The sequence below is a fragment of the Abramis brama genome (genome assembly GCF_963993115.1).
Source record: "Abramis brama genome assembly, chromosome: 22".
Lineage (NCBI taxonomy): Eukaryota > Metazoa > Chordata > Actinopteri > Cypriniformes > Leuciscidae > Abramis > Abramis brama.
Genome location: NC_139984.1, coordinates 29899908 through 29920708, shown reverse-complemented (window position 1 = coordinate 29920708; position 20801 = coordinate 29899908). Strand labels below are relative to the sequence as shown.

The window sequence follows — 20801 nt, the reverse complement described above, 5'->3', positions numbered from 1 at the left end:
TCAAAGGCCAAAACTCAGATGCTGATATGGTCCAGATGCTGATATTTATATGGCCATATTTATATGGATTTAAATCTGATAGTTTGTAATGTAAATCAATGAGATTTTTTATTATATAAATATGATATAAATATCAGTCGTCACTCTATATCTGCCAATAATATGTCTTAGTAAGATGATATTTAAATGCTTAGTTTTATGATCAAATCTCTGTAGTTTAAAACATAATGCAATGCAATATAATGATGATTCCTAGACAGCAAAATAGTGTCGGCCCAGATCCAGCCAACATCTGGTACACATGGATTTTACACGGATCTGGGCCGACACTATGTTGCTGTCTGGGTTGACAGAAGAACAAATAAACCCTCCTCAAAAACCTGATGGATCATGTGATACTCATTTTTAAAGTATTTTTACAATTATACTAAAATACTTTTACTTGCTAAAAAGTCTAAACTATCAATCAGACGACTGAAGGCATTTAGTAGATTGAACAACATTTCTGATCATGTTGATAATTAAGAGGCCTAAGAAATTCATGTATCAAATATGATACATATGCTTTTTAAGGTTAAGATGTCGACTCAGCTCAACCATTGTTGTACGTCATGTATTGGTATTCGCATAACTTTGAGTAATGATGTTCCAGAGGTCTCTGCATCAGAGTTTGCTCTGCCTTGCCTGCTGAAATACATGTATATAGGAAAACAGTGGGACTCACCATGATCATGGATTGAACTGACCGATGAGGCAGCACTGATGAACGGCACAGAAACTGGTGCTTCAGGGAAAGAGAACGATCCGGGTTACTTGACTATAACCCTGTTCCCTGAAAAGATGCTGCGCTGCTTAGCGCATTGGGAATGTCTTTAATCGTGACCAGCTGTGAACACATCAATAGAATTGACCCAGAGGTATTAATAGCCTCGGTTGGTGACATCACCGGCGCGCACCCGCGACACAAGGCTATAAATAGATGAGCCACAGGTGCATCGTCAGGATATTTTGTCTGAAGAGCAGTCCAGGGACATCTTCAGCACGGCAATGCAGCACAGCATCTCGTTCCACTTTTTCAGGGAACAGGGTTACAGTCAAGTAACCCGAATCATTCCCTTTCAAAAGCTACAAATTGATGCTGCGCTGCTTAGCGCATTGGGAACGAGAATACCCACGCCGCCATGCTTGAAAGTGTCTGGACTCCTTACGTTTGTGTAGGTGTGCTCACAAGAACGCAAGAAGGCCCTAGACATTAGCTTAAGATGTCGACTCAAGGACATAACAGCCCGGAGTGGCATGAACATCCAAACTATAAAACGTTATGAATGTGTGCGGTGAGGACCAGCCTGCCGTATCACAAACCAGAGCAGTAGAGGAGGCGACCCCCCTGGTGGAGCAGGTGGGAATTTTCTTGACTCAAAGTTGTCCTGAGGGCAGAAACGTTTGTGATTGGTTCAATCTGACAACCAATCGCAAGAGGGGAGAGAATTGCAGAGGGGGGGCCACCATTTTGAAAATTCCCGCAAATATTCCCACCGGTGCGCAGGCAGGCAAGAGGAACTGATTATCGCTTTTGCGGTGCGCAGGCAAGAGGAACTGATTATCATTTTGCGGTGCGCAGGCAAGAGGAACTGATTATCATTTTGCGGTGCGCAGGCAAGAGGAACTGCAACTGGAACTGCAACTGGAACGGCAACTGGAACTTATCATTTCAAAGTAAGTTTGTAAAAACAAAAACGTAATTTCCTTGAAAATAGAGCATTGTATGTAACAGTTAGCACTATGTGTGATTTTCTTTCTGCCCTCGAAATCATAGTATAATGGCGACACATTGGGTGAATGGTGTTAAAAAACGGTTGAAGAAGCCACATGACTCCAGGGTCCACGAAGATGTTATTATTAGGGGGGATGCCAAGGAGTTCATGGAGGGTTACATCAAAGAAGTGCAGGAGAAGGAGCATTGCTACTTCAGACCCCCAGTCTGCCGCCGGCAGGACTATTATTACTATGGCTGTGACCGTGGGAATCATGCTGCAGGCAAAAGTAATGGAGAAGCCACACAAACTCGGGCCAATTCTTGCAAGGCATACATCTCTTTCAAAGTCATCACGGATGCCGGAATATCAGGTGCCATAATCCAAAAGATGCTACAGCACACTGGCCATGACGAGGCTAATTCTAAAGAGAAAAACCGCATCCACCCAGACCTGCATTCCCTCATTGAAATATGGCTTCAACAGGGTTGTTCTACTTCTGAGATCTTAATAAAAAGCTATGATTGGGCTCAACAAAATGGGCATGTGGACAAAAAAGACCGCCAGTTTTACTTGACCCCTAATGACATTCGGCTTTTAAAGAAAAACCTCAGAGGTGTGGGTGACAGTGATTCTGTCAGTGTGGACCATTTGGTTTCCATGGAACTCAGAGACAACATCTGTTTTTATCAGCCACTTCACAATGAACAACCATTCATTTTAGTTGTACAAACACCATTTCAAAAACAACTTTTGGAAGAGAACCCTCATCCAATGGTTTTCATGGATGCTTCATACAAAGGCATAACAGCCTACGGGTATGCATTTTATGCACTGTTATTGATAAACAAAACTGGAAGAGGCATGCCATTTGCCTATTTTATCCTGAGCAAGGAAACTACTGCAACAGTAAGCCTCTGCCTACAGAAGCTTCAATTGAGTAACCCAAGCTTCTATCCAAGGTCAGTCAAATGTTAGCATAATTTGTTATACTGTATTTATTCTTTTCTTTGTAATTGGAACAACAGGAAATATGCATGTTTGACTTTGAATCTGAAAATACTACTGCACTGAGCTACAGCTTTTGAATTTTGGATCTCACTAGGTTCTTAACTCTCTATTCTAAATTTTCTTGATACAATGTTTACACTGTATACAATACACTCTGTCTAATGTATGCTTTTGGGTGTGGTGCAACTTTTTCCTCTCTTTTCTTTTCTTTCTTTTTCAATGTTACAGGTCAGTGATGATGGACCGTGACTTGAGAGTGCTTAATGCTATTAAAAGCGTTTTCCCAAATGCAAAGCTCCTCCTTTGTTGGTTCCATGTGCTTCAGGTAAGTCGATGAATATACAGTATCACTATTTGTGACATTTAAATCTACAATGTTGTGCAGTTGACATTGACAAACTAACAGGAAAGGTCAACTGAGCAGGTACAAAGTACTATTCTAGAGATCTTTGGCAAAGTGTTCTGTTTTCAACAGTGTTCTTTAAAAATGTGGTGGGTGTGTAAACAAGTGTAATCTTTAACTGTACTGTATATTTAAGGGCAATCAACTAGTGGTCTGCAATGTAATTGCAGGTGGTTGTGACATAAATACTTACAGTTTGCAGTATATGCTTATTTCAAATCCTGAATTCTACTTACATGAAACATGAAAATTTGGGATATATACAGTTACATTGCAGTACAATAACATAAACTCCCTTTTGGCCAAGCAATGGAAACTAACTGCCACGTGACAGGGTGAAATAACATACCCTAATGTGCATCTGAAGCAATTTATGCTGTTATAGGCTGTTAACCGGTGGCTTGTGAAGACAGATGGAGGTCACCTGACACCTGAACAAAGAAATGTGGTCATTCATGCCATGGCATCAATGAAAGCATGTCTGACGGTACTATATTTTCTTACATTCATAACCCCAGTGCAACTAAGTGGTCCTGACCAAATTATGCATTCTGTAGTGTACATAATAGTGAGTTTACAATTATTTATGCTTTTTCTTTTTAATGTTTGTATATAAGCATCTCAGATTAAATATGTTTTTCCCCTAAGGAGGAAGAGTTTCTCAATGTATCTGCCAAGAAATGCAGTGAGATCGACACCTTTTTGGATAGTCCCCAATGTAACTACTTATCTGAAGACAAATTGGTTTACTTATGCGGAGCTGTGGGTAAACTTTGGCAGAACGTTCTATCACTGTAGCAGTGAGACAAACAACAAGGCTGAAAGGTATTTTACTTACATTTGCCAATAATATTTCAAATAATTTATTTTCATATTGGGATCAGAGTATTTGCTTAAAACATCAAGGTGTTGCTAACATCATGTTCCTAAAATTATGCATGCAAATATAGTGCCAGTCTCTACTAGCTTTTCTCAAAATGGCATGGGCCTACCTAATACCACATATTGAACACTGACTTACTATGCACTGAACGTTACGTCTTACCACAAGGCCGGCTCACCTCGTGGCCTGACTATTGGGAGGCAAAGTTTACCATGAGCTGAAAAACCCATATTCCCCAAATCAGCAGTTAATGCAGCTCTTTAGGTTGAATGAGCGAGGTTTCACTAAAGTCAGAAAAAATATGTAGGAATCAGTGTTTTTCACTGATAGTTTATTTTGTATTGCTATTCAATTATTTTCTCCCAATTTGATAGGAAGCCAATGGTATGGTGGGTGTCAGATTTGTAATTGTCAAGCTTTTCACGTTTTTCATGCCTTTCTGTCTTAAAGATTCTTCCTTACGTTGAAATACCAGTTTCTGCGAGGCCAGGCAAACCGAAGAGTCGACCAACTTCTGCTTTTGCTATGTGGAGATGTAGAAAAGTATTACAGGTTAGTAATCTCTCTAACAGGGAATGTGGATTTTGCCAAATGGCTATTTCAGCCTGTTATAGAATAAAATAAAATGAGACGCAGCTACTTTCATGAAGCTTGCCATAAATTTTTTTATGGAGCTGTTGCACTAAAAAACGATCACCATGGCAATGACTACACAATGAAACTTGCATTTAGCTAAAATCTATCCAACAATAAGGGCCAATATACAGTATGGTTATGAGTTTATGGTATTGCATAACAAGTTATTGGCCATACAATCAGAATATGCAAAATGTGTGCCATAAAAAGTTTGTGATGGTGCCCTTACCTGTGTTGCAGCTAGCTAGGGCACACTCTCACACACTGGTGTCCTGTCGCTCCCCACTGTCCTATCTGAGGCAAAGGCTACTATTTTACTGTAATTCCAAATTTGTGTCTTGTTTTTCATTACTGCAGCTACATGGATGGCCTCAGCGAAGCAGGACGACTGACATTATCCAGCTCTGCTGCTCACCAGGCTGCTGCGCTGCTATTTAAAAATGGTGTGGACATAGAAGCGGGGCAGTGCTTTGTGCCGTCACAGTCAACCAACACAGCCTACAAAGTTAACTTGTTACACTTCACGTGTGAATGCACCAATTTCCGGATGGGAAACATATGCAAACATCTTCTCTTGGTGAAGATGGAGGTAGGCAGGAGAGGTATTGACATTGAAAAAATGCGGAATAATAAAGCGCTAGAAATCATCAGCCTCCGTCTCTATCAGCAGACTGAAGATGAAATAACCATCTTCAATAGTGATGGGACTATGAGTATTGTGAATAGGAAAACTCCGACTTTGTGCACATGCATTGCTAATAGTTTTGGAGAAAGATGTGTTTGCATATATGTCACACATGTCCTCAAGCCTCAAAACATTCTCACAGACAACAAAGAAAATGCACAAGTGTCTGAAGCCTCCCATGGGAATCCTCCCATACAGTCCATGTTATCAGACCTACTAGAGTGGAGCAAGTCCGAAGCATTTGAACATACCCCTGAACTGTACAATACCATCCAAAGAGCACACAAGCTGGCTTTTGGAAAATTCACTGCTGTGTCCAGAAAAAGGAAAATTACCCCTTTACATGGTTACCGTAAAAAAATTAAAAAAGCTAGACTGCAGAGAGCAGTAGTTGAGAACTTTAAAAACAAAAGAAGAGCAAGAAGAACTTAATTCTGTTATTCTGGAGGTGCCATTGTTTGCATGTGAAAGCGCCCGTCTTGATTGGTTGATGAATTTTCTTGGTAGTTGATAAGGTAAATAAAATACTGATAATTAAATCAAAGTTTTATGAAGTTTTGGGTAATATATAGACTTCTTACATTAATGGCAGAAGCAATAGTAGTGTTTTACCAATATGAAATGTAAATTATACCAGCAGAGTGGTGAAGTACACAGGTCCCGTAATTCAGTAAAAGTATTGATCCCCAAGAAAAATGTACTCACAATTACAAATAAAGAAAATTGCTTTATAACTTTGATGCTTTGATACATTCTCAGTCCAAAACCAAGACTTTCCATACATTCTTATGGTTTAACTTAACATGTATTTGGCAAATTAGGTTTTCACCCTTGTGTTGTCTTCTCGTCAACCTTGAGAAAAAAAAAGAAAAAAAAACACTTTCTTCAACGTTTGACGCCATTTTTTTACCAGTTTGTTTTGGCTTTTTCCAACGTTTTAAATTAATTATTTCTTTTACACATTTTCAGTGCTTATTTCTACGTCCCATATTTTCTGATATAAAACAAAAATTGAAAACGGGTCAATTTCACCCGAAGTCAACACAAGGGTTAAATCACATCTATATTGTGCAAAGTGGTTTACTCAGTAAACCATAAAGACTATTCCTTTGTCAAGGCTACCCATAAATGCTGATACCACTTTAAAATTGACATGCTTTATTTACTCCTGGAGGCAGTGGAGGTTCTCTGCCTCGACCAGGCACGCATCAATTAAAGAAAACGCACCCTTCAACATTTCTGGCCCAAGGCCATGCGTAGCGAGGTTGTAATAGGACCAGTTGGCCTCCATCGCTGTCTTTATCCTTGTTAGTGTCTGCCTGCAAAAGTGTTAAAAACAGATGTTATTGACATAAAGAACAGTGGTAGAGGTGATGTAATACAATAATGCATATGTAGATCTAAGCCTTTTTAATCTTGCATACTGGCATTGGTAACAACAGATCAATGAACCTGCAGTGTTGGGCCTTGACGATGGCCTCAAGATGTTGGTCCTCCTCCAGGCAAGCCTGGCCAATTTTTTGAATTGGTAGGTATTTAAAACCCATGTAATTTACATCCTCTGCAAGGGCCAGACATTCTTCTACAAATACACAGTGCAAGAGAGTACAAAAAAATTATATTTTTGTCAAACTAAGAATGGAGTATAGACTGTTAAGGACAGAAACGAGATTCAGTCATTCCAAAAAAGTTCTGATCAACATGTGAAAGTGCCTTGATGATGCCATTTGATGAGTCCGCCTAGTTGATAAGATCTATGAAAATTTCATAATTACAGCCTAATGTTACTTGGGGAAGAGGTAAGTCCTGTTAATTCAAGACCTCTCAGTAATACAAAGGCAAGGTGGATTCTTTCTGAGCCTACTTATCCCAGAATGTTCATCTTCATTTAAGTGGGCTAACATCAGTGTTGCGTTACAGTAATGTAACTACTTTTTCGGGTAAAAAGTAGTGTAAGGCGTTACTACTAAAAATTTGGTAACGAAACGTAGTTCCTTTTTCAATTCGGCGCAACGTTACTTTTCCCATGGATATATTTGACAGCGACACTGCCTCAGCTGCGCGCTTGAGAGAAGAGAACTGTTGAGAACTGAAGAAAACGATTTAGTTTCATATTTATGTTTAAATTAAATAAAATAAAACATTTGTGTGGAGACATGATTTTGACCACTTTATTAAGTTTGTTTTTGTAGAAAACCTGTATTTAAAGTGAATTTCGTTTTGTATTAATTGTATCTTAATTTTAATCAATGTTTTATCAACCAATTGCCTGAATTTAATGAGAAGTAAATTAAAGAAAACTATTTAGTTTCATATTTATGTTTAAATAAAATAAATAAATAAATAATTTAATCTATGTTGATTATATGAAAAGTGAAAAGCATGAGTAAGATCATAATTTTGTGCAATATATCGGGAGATAAATGGAGTGGGCAGACATGATTTTGACCACTTTATTAAGTTTGTTTTTGTAGAAAGACTTTCTTTAAAACGAATTTCGTTTTGTATTAATTGTATCTTAATTTTAATCAATGTTTTACCAACCAATTAATTGCCTGAATTTAATAAATAAGTAAATATGGCATGCAAAATAATCATGACGGCACCAGCGCGTGAACTGGAGCTCGTCTCCATACTGTAAATGAACCGAAACTCAGAAGCTATACTTGTCTCACAGACCTGAGAAATATATAGAAAGCTTGAATATGTGTACTTTTAAACAAAATATTTTTTTTCTCTCAAAATCTCTTTTTTTTCTCCTACTCCCTTGATAGAGTGAGTCGTATGTCTGAAAACTAAGCTTATGTCTTCTATATCATTTTGTCCTATGCTATCAAGACGCGATTCGCACCGGTGTTAGAGAGCAGGACCGCTTTATTGGCTGTTGCCGAAATTTAAAGTTCGGTGGATAGGGGGAGTGGAGCGGAGAGAAGTTGCGCGGGCGAGCTGCTCATCGCGGAGTGTCGCACTCTACCCCATGATGCAGAGCCGGCTGAGAATAAAAGTTGCCGCACTCAGCAGCGCCAATGAGAAGGACTTTTTTTCTTTCGAAATTGATACTATTTTTTATAATAAAGAGCACAAAATAATTACCTGTTATGTCCTCCATTGTATAACTTTGTCTACATATTTAGGAACAGATATTGGGTTCTGCCCAAAGTCAAGCAACATAAAAGTAACGTAAAAGTAACGAGTAACGTAAAAAGTTACTTTCCAAACGGGGTAACTAAGTAAAGTAACGGATTACTTTTTTAAACAAGTAACGAGTAACGAGCAAACACTACTTTTTAAAAGTAACTTCCCCAACACTGGCTAACATCTTACAGAGACATAAGACACGATAACGAGATAGCTTCTATAAACAAAAGATGTTTACCCAACCTCCTATCTCACTGTTTTCTGCAACCAAAAACATATAGATCAGAGTTAATAATCTATGTGCATCCGTGTTGGTGGCAACTTCTATGTGAATAGGTCAATGATGCAATAATCACAATAAATAATAAAACTTGTAAAACAAGATTTGAAAATTAAAAAATATTTTTGCTATTTGTCTTATTCATTCTTATGATTTGACATCACAGTGAGGTTGCAATTTCACCCCGATTGCATGCCATACTGCTGTAAAGTGTAAGATGGTGGTATTGGAAAAGCCTAATATTTTCTGAGGTGGTACTCAAGGTAAACATTTTTTTAAATCACTGCCCAATGTCATGCAGAATAGTTATTTCTGGCAATGTGTTTGTATTGTGCGTAACGAGAACCAATTTCAATGCCTTCACATCCTGCCAAAATAGTGCAAAATTACCAAAATCTTAATGGTAACAAAGATTTACGCCTAGCCAGACTATTAAGAAAAGATTCTTATACCAGCTGTGTGAAGTGATGGGTGGTTCACTGCCCTTAAACTCTTGCACATCATGTTCTTAACCTCTAGACCTCAGTTACCTTCACACAACTTGCTGACACTTGTTGACAGCCTGATTCGTGGTCCTGGCTCCACCTGTGAGTCGTGCAACTTGGCCATGAGCGCCTCTTTTTGGCTCTTGCCTTTCCTTAAGTAGGCCACCAGAGCATTGGGCGAATAGCCACACCTTCTAACCAGTTCCTCCCTAGTCACTTTATATCTGCAATATCAGTGGAGATTTTAAGCAGGCATATAGAGTTAAAACAATCTTCTACCTTGTAGAAATGTTGGTAGGTAACACTTTAGGTACAGGAGAACACATACATGACACCTTAAAAAGGGTTTTAAATAACTTATTCCTAACAGCTTCTTAAGACATGACTCAGTATTACTGACTTTGGCCCAGTATATCTAGGTGGAAGCTGGGGACTTTTAAAGATTTATTCCACAGCAAAGGTGCTGCAAGTAGGAATTTTGTGCCATGTTAGCATGATGAGCCATGTAAGAGGCTGTTATGAGCTTTCGTAAAGGCTTAGGAATATGATATGCACCTGTCCTTACAGCAAGAGTTTACCTAAATTTGGGAAATTAGTAATTGTCTGTAGAGAAACAGATTTCTGCTTAAAAATTCCTTCTGTGTACTTCTGATAGCCCGGTTACCAGCCCCACCTACTTCATTTCATACAGTGAGTGTGACCCCGCGCAATCACAGTTCCGGACTTTGAAAACATACCGAGCCAAACGCGTTCCTCCCTTGTACACAGAAACATTTTTCGATTGTCTACGTTCGTTGGTACCTCCCAAGAAGGTAATTTCTCAGGGCCAGACATAACTGCAGAGCAAATTTAAATTTAAATATAATAGCGTGCAACACCGAGGGTTATACCCAGTCTAATATAATCGTGCAATGTGTAGACCTGTGCACAGTTATTGTTTGGAAAGAATTAGGAAGAATTATGTAAATGTATGAAATATTGATGGTAATGACATACAAAGTTACCTTTTGGCCTTGGTCCCGTCAGGTAACCGGAGAACACTCTCCACTTCGAATAATACTGTAGAAGTGAAAAAATATTGTTTTTATTTTATTGTCAACTCATTTCATGGCCAAAACTATGCTGACCATAAATACAGTATCTTCCTACCTTGTTCACCCTCTGTGGACTCAGATTCCTGTGCAAGGCCACCATCTACTATATTTAAAGGAGAACTCCGGTGAATTTTAACATTGAGCTAATTTTTTTGTAAATTTGGAGTGCTGTCAATACAGAGAACTACAAAAACCGGTGTTGCCTACACCATGTTATCCTCTTTTTAAAATTTGCACCCTGTTGACTTCAATAGGGCAAGTCTTAAACCTGCTTTTACCCTCTTAACATCCTTGATGTGTCATTACAAGTGCACAGTTACATTTACATCCTGTAAATACATATATATATATATATACTGCAATAAATCACAATAGAGTCAAGGTGAAGGGGAAGAGGATAATTTTTTTAAATAAATATAAAATTACCTCATCTGGAAGTTCAAATGGGCCTAAAAGGGCCTCCAAACTACCCAGAAAGATTTTGAAAGGCCCAATTGTCCCAAGGACATCTTCACTATGAAGTCCTTGGGACTTCAGTGTTTCTAAGTCTGCATGGGTGAAGAAAATAAAAGTCCCAAAATAAGTCACCTTACTTAGGCTAACAGGCATAAATGTAATCCAATCAACTATTACATGTAGCATACAAAACTACTTTAAAGTAGTGTTGGCAATTAGGCGAATTAGTTTTTTTCCCCCGATTTTTTATAATCTTTGGCGACTAAAATTCACATTTATCGACTAGCGACTTTTTTGCCGACTTCTGAATGTGTTGGTTTCACACGTTGTTTTGGTGATAACCATCAAAATACACAGTCTAACAGCGCTCTGTTTCAAGTGCTTATCTGTGAGTTAGTGATGTCACACTAGGCTGAAACGGGCAACTAGAGCATATGAGCGAAAGTTTTAGACACATGTACTATGTTGAGGCAAGTCGGGGCCACATATTATACAATTTTTAAATAGCCTAGTTGTGTTGAATGCCATGCCAATGATGTTTTATGTTACAGCAGCGCCAGCACTTCTCGTTATTTCACAAATTTTTGGTAGGCTACAGCCTCATCATGGGCCTATTACATAAAAACAATCTTGCAAGTGCCCGGACCTTGTGTTGCCCATGTGTCTAATCGTTCTAAAAACACCAGCTAAAAAAAGTACTGGAATGTGCTCTGCCTGGTCGGATGTATGCAAATTATATCATTATGTATGCAGATGACGCCAATGAGTAACATAGATTAGGAAAAAAATAGTTTTGAATAACTTACTGTTCATTTGGCTTGGTTAAGTTTCCCTTTACAGGCAAAGACAAAAGACAAAAATTAAAAACATGTATTTCTGCTGAAGCATTAAATTGGATACTTATGACAACCTATAGCTATGATACTTACATACCTGAGGCAAAACTTAAATGGAGGAAAAGACACTGGCCTCAAACTAATTCTAAGCCAGGGCAGGGTAGCCTGGGATCAGTGCAGACCTGAGACCAGGAGGGATTCACCTGCCCTGGGACAAAACTGTAGGAAACAATAGTCTGCCCTGGGACCAGATGATACTATGAAGAAAAGCCAAAATCTAGAAATATCTGTCTGCCCTGAGACCAGGAGAGATTCACCTGCCCTCAGACAACTTCTGCCCTGAGACCAGAGAAGACAGCTGACTCCCTTTTGTCCAACTATATTGCCCTGAGAACAGAAAAATACGACTTCTGCCCTGAGACCAGGAGAGATTCACCGTCCTGCCCTCAGACAACTTCTGCCCTGAGACCAGAGAAGACAGCTGACTCCCTTTTGTCCAACTATGTTGCCCTGAGAACAGAAAAATACGACTTCTGCCCTGAGACCAGGAGAGATTCACCGTCCTGCCCTCAGACAACTTCTGCCCTGAGACCAGAGAAGACAGCTGACTCCCTTTTGTCCAACTATATTGCCCTGAGAAGAGAAAAATATGACTTCTGCCCTGAGACCAGGAGGGATTCCCCTGCTCTGGGACAAAATTGTGGGAAACAATAGTCTCTGCCCTGGGACCAGATGATACTAACAGTCATGAAGAAAAGCCAAAATCTAGAAATATCTGTCTGCCCTGGGACCAGATGAGACTAAACAGTCATGAAGAAAAGCCAAATTTATAAATTAGACTGACTTCTGCCCTGAGACCAGGAGGGATTCACCTGCCCTGAGACAAAATTGTGGAAAATAATGGTCTCTGCCCTGGGACCAGATGAGACTAAACAGTCATGAAGAAAAGCCAAATTTATAAATTTAACTAAATTTATAAATACAAATTTAAATTTAACATCGAGCATATAAAACAAAAAAAGCTCATTGGAAAAAATGAAATGTAATATTGTAGTAGTTAAAGGTTTATTTTTAGTTCAGATTAACATTTGAGGGCAGCAATTGTATTCACAATGTCAAAATAAAACCGGCGTAATGTTACTTGAAAGCATTATTGATCCGTTAATAACGGAGAAATGAGAATGTTTCTCACTAGATCTAGCAGCGATGTTATTACTTCTGTGGCGAATTCAAATGCTTTCTTTACTGGATCTCTTAGCGCTGTGTAGTGACAGTGTCGCATGATCACGATCGGCTCGCGCTGCACTGGTCCAAACTGATAAACGGTCCTTCAACCACACAATAACGAGCAGTTTCGTTCCACTTGCATTACGTTTGCCATTTGATGTTGGGCAATGTTGTGGTCGCGCCGGCATCTCTTACATTATGAGCGTGCTTGCCACGTGCAACGCGCCTACATCTGAAATAACGAAATTTTGGTCGGCAGGAAAAATGGTCCAATGAACCGTTCGGTTTGAAAATGCGCAGCCTACCGAAAACCGAACCGAAAGCCTCGTACCGAACGGTTCAATACGAATACGCGTATCGTTACACCCCTAAAGGTGACGTTTTTCTGAATTATCTTGTTCTTCTACATTTTTGTGATAAGAACCGCTGACAACAGCCACCATATCTATGACAGCCACTGCAACATTTTAATGCAAGCTACAACACTAGCTTGCTTCTGAAACAGTAGGCTAGCCTATCCTTAAGCTACAAGCTGCACAATTATACTATGATATACTATGATGAAAGCAGGGGGGGGGATCACACATAGGTGCACATACAATGCTCCATTTTCGAGAATATTACGTTTTTGTTTTTAAAAAACTTACTTTGAAATGATAACCAGCTCCTCTTGCTTGCGCACCGCGGAGGGATTTTGACGGTTGAGATTGGAAATGGTGGCCCCGCCTCTGCAATTCTCTCCCCTCTTGCGATTGGTTGTCAGATTGAACCAATCACAAACGTTTCTGCCCTCAGGACAACTTTGAGTCAAGAAAATTCCCACCTGCCCTGGGCGAGTGAGCCTTTAGACCCATTGGTGAAACTTGACCGCGTGCCTCATAGGCAAAAGCAAAAGCATCCCTGACTAAATGTGATATGGTCTGCTTGGTGACGGCCGCCCCCGTTACTGCCCCCATAACAGACGAACAATTGCTTTGACTTACGCCACTGGCTAGTGCGGTGGATGTAGGCCTGAAGAGCACGGACTGGACACAGTCCTTGAGATCTCTCCTGCTCCGGCGTTGTGAACGGCGGAGGGCAGAAGGTCTCAAGGGTGACCGGATGTATGGGGAAAGACTAAGCAGGATGATGAGATCGACAGAGCCTGCATATCCCTGTTTATTTTTAAATAAGTTATAGCCAATAGAAAAAACATCTTTAGGGTCAGAAGTTTGTAAGACGCTGACTCTAGAGGTTCAAAGGGGGTCTCAACCAGACCCTCGAGGACTATAGCTAAGTTCCATGAAGGGATCTTGGTTCTTACAGGCGGCCTGAGTCATCTGGCCCCACGAATGAAGCGAGCGAGCAGAGAATGTCTCTCGAGTGACGCCCCGTCAACAAAGGCGTGGCAAGCCGAAAGAGCAGCCACATAAGCCCTGAGAATGGAGGGGCATGTGCCTGTTGACAACATTTCCTGCAGGAAGTCCAGAACTGAAGCAATCTGGCAGTTGACCAGATCTGCATTATGTGCTGTGAATCACCTTTCAAAGACACCCCATTTACTGGCGTCTTTCTAGTGGAGGAGGCCCTTGCACTTAGAATGGTCTCAATAACGTTAGGCGAAAGCCCAGTGTCGCTCAGCCGAACATGAAGGTTCCACAGGTCGGGCCTGGGATGGAATATTGTGCCCTCCACCTGAGACAGATTCGGTCCCTCCTCTCCGGAATCAACCACAGCGAGCCGTCGAGGAGAGATATTATCTCCGAGAACCATACTCTGTTCGGCCTACACGGCGCTATCAGTAAGAGGCAAGACCCTTGATGGCGAACTCTGGCTAGAACTCCCGGGAGCAGAGATACTGGAGGATCTGCCTCGCTATTCTGTTCAGATTGCGTGAGCGGAGACCTCCCTGGTGATTTATGTAAGAGACTGCTGCTGTGACACCCGCACTAGGACATGACAGTCTCTCAACTGAGGGAGAAAGTGACAGTCTCTCAACTGAGGGAGAAAGAGACAGCCATCAGCTCGAGGCAGCTGATGTGCCAATCGAACCGATGACCCTCCCATTCCCCTTGAGCAGGATGACCACTTAAGACCGCTCCCCAGCCCATCAGGGAGGCGTCTGTCATTAGCAATCTGCGACGGCAAGACGCACCTAAAGTGCAAGGAACTGGGGTCTGAACCACGTAGAAAGGGAACGAAGCCGCAGCGTGTAACCCATAAACATGGATTTTTAGAAAGAACACAAGGCACTCAGAGTGTGCTCTTGCCTTCATTTGCCCTTGGGGATTGTATAGATGAAATCCCCCGGTTTTGAGCCACAACTGAAGTAGTCTCATGTGCAAAATGCCCAGAGGGATCACTGTGGACGCAGCTGCCATGAGACCTACTGTATGTAATGTCCTGACCTATAGCCAGATGTTACTTAGGGTGTTTAAAACTGGTCTTAGCACGAGCGGGAGACAGTTGTGCCCCCGATGGTGACAGAGTCCCATTTAACCCCCAAGCATATTACCCTCTGGGCGGGAGAGAGAACGCTCTTCTTGGCGTTGCATCTCAGCCCCATAGAGAGAAGATGAGCGGGGATCGATCTCGATGTCGAAACGCAAGCTCTTGAGACTAGGCCAGTATTAGCCAATCGTCTATGTAACATGGCTAGGTCGAATGGAGGGACCCGATATTGGTAAGCTTCACCACTAAAAGCAAACCTTGGGAACTTCCTGTGTTGTGGCAATATTTCTATATGAAAGTGTGCGTCCTTCAGATCGATCGTGGCGAACCAATCGTGATGTTGAATTTGCGACAAGATCGTCTTTACAGTTAACATCTTGAACTTGAGTGCTTTGACTGTACGGTTTAAGCCTCAAAGATCTAAGATTGGACACAACCCCCCATCCTTCTTGGGAACCAGGAAGTATCTGCTGTAATAGCCTGACTCTCTCTATGGAAGAGGAACATGTTCTATGGCCTCTTTGCTCAGCAGAGATTGTAGCTCTTGTGAAAATACATGCGCCAGTTCTGGTCTCATGGAAGTGGATACCACGCCGCTGAAACGCGGAGGACGGCGAATAAATTGGATTCTGTATCCTATCTGTACTGTGCTTAATACCCACGCAGAAAAGCCTGGCAGAAGTTTCCACGCTGCGAGACTCTCTGAGAGTGGTATCAATTTTAACACTTCCTTTTGAGGGGATGTTAGATGTTCCTTTTTCTTTCACTTGTCAGACATAGTGTAGAGGAAAAAGAGATTTTTCTGCACACTGCCTAGCAAAAACTAAGATATAAAGAGGTAAGAGAAGTTTTCTTGACGCACACATACACAGAATGGTCTCTGAAGACAAAATATCCTGACGATGACCTGTGGCTCATCTATTTATAGCCTGTACAAATATTTTGTGCGCCGGTGACGTCACCGACCGAGGCTATTAATACTTCCGGGTCAATTCTATTTACATGTTACACACTATATTCACAGCTGGTGACGATTAAAGACGTTCCCAATGCGCTAAGCAGCGCAGCATTGATTGTAGCTTTTGAAAGGGAACACACAGAAATCACACTGGAGAGGGCAGTTTCAAATCATGAGATCTGGGGCCAGATTTACAAAAGTCTTAAGAAAGAATTAAGGCATTTCTTATATGCAAGTTCAAACATCTTGTTTTTTCTTATGTAAATGAGAGGCTTTGGCGTATCTGATTGTATGAATGGTCTTGCTGAAATACTCAATGAAATGTAGAGTTGTTACAGAATTTCAACTGTAGCAAATGTCACTTCACCCAATTATAACTTATTATTGTTTACAATGTCAATCATCAGTTTCACTTTAGAGTACTTATGCACATCCCTTGTATTATGTGTTATGTATTCATACTTAATTTATAAAAAAAAAAAAAAAAGTTCATTAAACAGCTTTGAGGATTTCAGACAAATCTGAGTTTATCTGAACTTTAACAGGCAGTTTTCCCAGACAGAGATTAAGTCTAATCCTAGATTTAAATGGCCTTTTAAACCAGATTATCAAAAACCTGCTTTCTCTGTCATGGTTTTAAATAGTCCTATAGTCTAGTCCAGAGCTGAAATGAACTTTCATGCGATCTGTAAGCCTGATTCTGAAATGCAAACTGAGGCAACACTAAATTATCAAACATTATTAGATTCTTAACACTCAAGACGAATATTTTACTCTAAGACTAAGTGTCTCTATACTGGCCCAGAACGTGACACACTAGTATTTAGTCTTGTATTGGCTGTAGTTAAAACTTACCATATACATCAACTCTGAATGTTCTCCTAGAGATGAAGTCATTGATGGTGAGTTCAAGCTTATAAAGTCCAGATTCACTGGCGCTGATGTTCCAGATGGTCAGTGATCCGGTCTGTTGGTCGAGCTGCGATCTGTCAGCGAGTCTCTTATGAAGCGATACTTTACTCTGATACATCTGTGCTATTCGGGTGGTTTGGCTGCCACTTGTAAACAGCCACATTGTTTCATCCTCTCCTTTTAGTTCAGGAACTCCTGTTTGCAGAGTCAGATCGTCTCCCTCCATCACTGTCTTTAACTCATGCCACTCACCATTCACCAGACCTGAAACAATATGAATGAGGGTTAAACATGAGTTACACTGAGAGCTAGTAAATAAGAAAACTTTCTTCAACAAAACATCTTATAACATTCCGAATGCAATGATTGGACGAACGTTTTTTGATTCTGAGACTTCCCAGAAGATATATGCACATGTTTTAATATTTAGACCTTGTAGAAGTTTAGACCACTTCTATTATTGATTGCTATCAGGATGTGAAGAAAGTTTTCAGTTTAACAAAAACTGTTTATAAAACAAATTGCCTTCCCTCCCTTTAAATGATATTCGGCTAAAATTTCAGTGTTGTATTACTAGATCTTAGTGCTGCTTTTGATACTGTTGGCCACAATATACTCCTCAACAGAATGGGAAAATGGGTCGGCCTGTCTGAGACGGTGCTTAGATGATATTTGTGAGCATAAGCAATATGAATCTGACCGGACTGCTAAAACATAAGTTATAAGGTTCAATCTTTACGCCTCTACTGTTCAGTTTGTATATGCTCTCACAAGGCCATATAATTAAAAACAACACTATTACTTATCACAGATGCAGAAGACACCCATATCTAGATTTGTAGCTAAGTGTCTTCAGTCCCAATAGACTCCCTGTGCCAATGCTTAAATGAAATTAACAGCTTGATGTGCCAAAAATGTTCTTCAGTTAATAAAGACAATACAGAGGTTATTGTATTTGCCAATAAAGATGAAGTCATTGATGGTGAGTTCAAGCATGGGGGCCAAAAGGCCAAGCATGGGGGGCCTTCTGGAAGATGAAGAACATATTTCAGTCAAGAAGTCTTCCAATAACACTCAAGATCAACATATTCAAATCTGCGTGTGTCTCAATCCTGCTCTATGGTTGCGAGAGCTGGATCCTTAGCAGCAAACTCAGAGACCAACTCAACAGTTTTGCCACCAACTGCTACAGAATCATGCTTGGCATAAAGCGCCTGGACAAGAAAAGCAATAAAGAGATTTATGAAAGAGCTGGCCGCAACCAAATCATTCTTCAAGTACAACAGAGACAGCTAAGATTTGTAGGACACTGCCTAAGAAGACATGAGAGCGACTTGATCAACAAGTATATCTTGTACGCGCCACAACAGCGGCATGGCAAAAGAAGTCGAGGCAGAGCGCGAAAGCTATACCATCAATATATCGGCGAACTCATCAATAAGGACGAACCAGCAACAGCGGGCGAACTACGGGAAGTTGCCAGAAATCGCAAGGAATGGACAAAATTAGTGACCGACTGTCAACCTACCCTGTTCGCAGCCGATTGATGATGATGGTCTAGAAACTAAACATGAAGTCATGAATCTCAATGTCATCCTGGATTCTGATCTTAGTTTGAGAAGACACATCAAAGCCAGAACTAAATCAGCTTACTACATCTAAAAAACATAGTACGAATCAGATCTTTTGTGTCTAAGCACAACCTGGGTAGATTAGGAATACACTAAAGTAATACAACTTCTGATCAAGTAGCCTAATAGGCTACGTGAATTTCTTTCACCATTTCAAATGGACTATGTTGTTTTCTTAATTTGTCATAATTAGCCTACATATCTTTACTTTTGTAACTACTTTCTATATGTATGTAAAGCTGCTTTGCAACCATGCAAAATTGTGAAAAGTGCTATAGGAATCAATTTTAATTGAATTAAACAATAGGCTACCTGATAATCAAAGTGTGGTAAAATTATTGAAAAGGTTAAGGTCATTATTAGCGGCCTTGTTTACTTTAATAATACGACAATATACAAACAATCCCCACAGACAAACATTAATATGGCCTTCATTTTTATTTATTTATTTATAAGTTTATTTATATGGGACAATACAAAAAAAAACATGATTCTAGGTGAAACCTGGAATATATGTATTGCACATCGAGATAGCATAAGCTAATTTGCATCTCGGGTCCCTAGAAAGGCTTTTCTAAAAAAATGAAAACTACTAATCATAGAATAAAGCTAATACAGCATGTAATTTATACACATACAAATACACCTGTACCTATTTTAAGGATGCTTCCAACCCTGGCATGAATAACTAATTAAAACAAACATTTATTAAATTTAAATATGCATGTAGTACTGATTAATTTTAAACCACTACTTTACCTTCAATTTAAAATACTTTATTTCATGTTTATTTTACTGCTTTAAACTCATTTGGCAACATGTTTCCAGAGTTGGGAGCCCTTTACAGAAAAGGCTCTTTGCCTTTGTGTAGTTCTATGGAAATCAATCCTACAATTCCCACCTGCTGTACTCCTAGTGATTCTACTTTTATCATCCTATCTCTTTAGCACTTTACATAGACCAGATGATGTCTTATGTGCAAACATTAAAAAAAAATTTTTATATATGACAATTTTTTTTAATTTGTAAAACTAAGCATATTATTATTATTTTTTAAATATGGCGGTGATGCCATCGATTTGGCTTTTAATCAATTATTTTTTAGAGCCCGATTATACAACATCTCAAGTTTCAATTCAATGCAAGTTTCAGATATATAAATTGATGTATCGCAGCATAAAGCTGACATTCAGCATCTGGACAAAAACATGGTAAATCATTTATAAACAAACTAAAAAGCAAGGGGCCTAAGATTGAGCCTTGAGGTAAGCCCATTTTGTTTATCATAAACAATGAATTTGTATCCTCCCTTAGTTACTGTCGCTATGTCCGACAAGCTACGCCGTTCTCACGCCACACCATGTTCTCACGCAGTGAAAAATACATTGCGGAGCAGAGAGGAGACTGACAACACGCTGACAGACAGGACGGGTGTATTCCAGAAAGCAAGGTACTTACCATCAGATAAATCTTGAACTCTTGGTTGGTTAACCCCAAACTTGCTTACTCTGGGTATGTCGGTTCCAAAACACCTGTGAGGAGTTAGTTTAATCAACCTCCTATTGAGAACAACCTCCTATTGAGAGGTGAACACTGCGCATGCGTTGCGTCTGAACATGTTGTCTGAATACGTTGTTGTCTTTCGAGCTCTATCGATTTGATTTATAATTCTTGATTTCTCTTTAAACTCACTTACAACGAACATTTTCCACTTTTCCTCACTGAGAAGCACTACTGCTCAAACCTCATAGTTACAACGCGGACTGTTGAGCAGACGCGTCTCAAGCCTATTAGTGATCCAACGCTGGATACTCATATAGGTTACGTCCGTGGATCACGGCTGAACGCGTCTTCTCCACACTCACTTACAAACAAACATTTTTTTTCACCTATCGTGCGTCTACTCTACACCCGTACCACTAAAATAGATGGATTATATCCAAGAGTTTAGTCATAAATTAGTATCACTGGTAAATCACTGG

General features: G+C 40.0%; 3 protein-coding genes across 3 annotated transcripts in view; 1 reads left to right on the top strand and 2 right to left on the bottom strand.

Moving 5' to 3' along the window:
* Nucleotides 1-20801, bottom strand: part of LOC311072953 (uncharacterized protein) — a 100699-nt gene that overhangs the window by 4511 nt on the left and 75387 nt on the right. The window contains exons 5-6 of the mRNA XM_084098331.1: nucleotides 17132-17452; nucleotides 725-784 (exon numbers count right to left, since the gene is read on the bottom strand). Of these exons, the coding sequence (XP_083954457.1) occupies nucleotides 725-784; nucleotides 17132-17452 (381 nt within the window). The remainder of the gene's footprint in view (nucleotides 1-724; nucleotides 785-17131; nucleotides 17453-20801) is intronic.
* On the top strand, nucleotides 1806-6106 carry LOC311072958 (uncharacterized protein). Its single transcript, XM_084098338.1, has 6 exons — nucleotides 1806-2716; nucleotides 2994-3090; nucleotides 3554-3655; nucleotides 3817-3993; nucleotides 4502-4603; nucleotides 5045-6106. The coding sequence occupies exons 1-4, from the start codon at nucleotides 1821-1823 to the stop codon at nucleotides 3964-3966; spliced, it is 1245 nt and encodes a 414-aa protein (XP_083954464.1). The 5' UTR covers nucleotides 1806-1820; the 3' UTR covers nucleotides 3967-3993; nucleotides 4502-4603; nucleotides 5045-6106.
* LOC311072991 (uncharacterized protein) lies at nucleotides 6345-10522 on the bottom strand. Its single transcript, XM_084098386.1, has 4 exons — nucleotides 10425-10522; nucleotides 10280-10334; nucleotides 6825-6954; nucleotides 6345-6691 (listed from the first exon to the last, which is right to left on the bottom strand). The coding sequence occupies exons 1-4, from the start codon at nucleotides 10467-10469 to the stop codon at nucleotides 6535-6537; spliced, it is 387 nt and encodes a 128-aa protein (XP_083954512.1). The 5' UTR covers nucleotides 10470-10522; the 3' UTR covers nucleotides 6345-6534.

What these genes read in the sequence shown, in the direction of transcription:
- LOC311072991 (XM_084098386.1), bottom strand. Translation starts at nt 10,469, where the DNA reads ATGGTGGCCTTGCACAGGAATCTGAGTCCACAGAGGGTGAACAAG. An exon ending in GTCCACAGAGGGTGAACAAG is followed by an intron (nt 10,335 to 10,424) that starts GTAGGAAGATAC and finishes TCACTTCTACAG; the next exon opens with TATTATTCGAAGTGGAGAGT. An exon ending in GACGGGACCAAGGCCAAAAG is followed by an intron (nt 6,955 to 10,279) that starts GTAACTTTGTAT and finishes GTGTATTTGTAG; the next exon opens with AAGAATGTCTGGCCCTTGCA.
- LOC311072958 (XM_084098338.1), top strand. Translation starts at nt 1,821, where the DNA reads ATGGCGACACATTGGGTGAATGGTGTTAAAAAACGGTTGAAGAAGCCA. An exon ending in AACCCAAGCTTCTATCCAAG is followed by an intron (nt 2,717 to 2,993) that starts GTCAGTCAAATG and finishes TCAATGTTACAG; the next exon opens with GTCAGTGATGATGGACCGTG. An exon ending in CAATGAAAGCATGTCTGACG is followed by an intron (nt 3,656 to 3,816) that starts GTACTATATTTT and finishes TTTTCCCCTAAG; the next exon opens with GAGGAAGAGTTTCTCAATGT.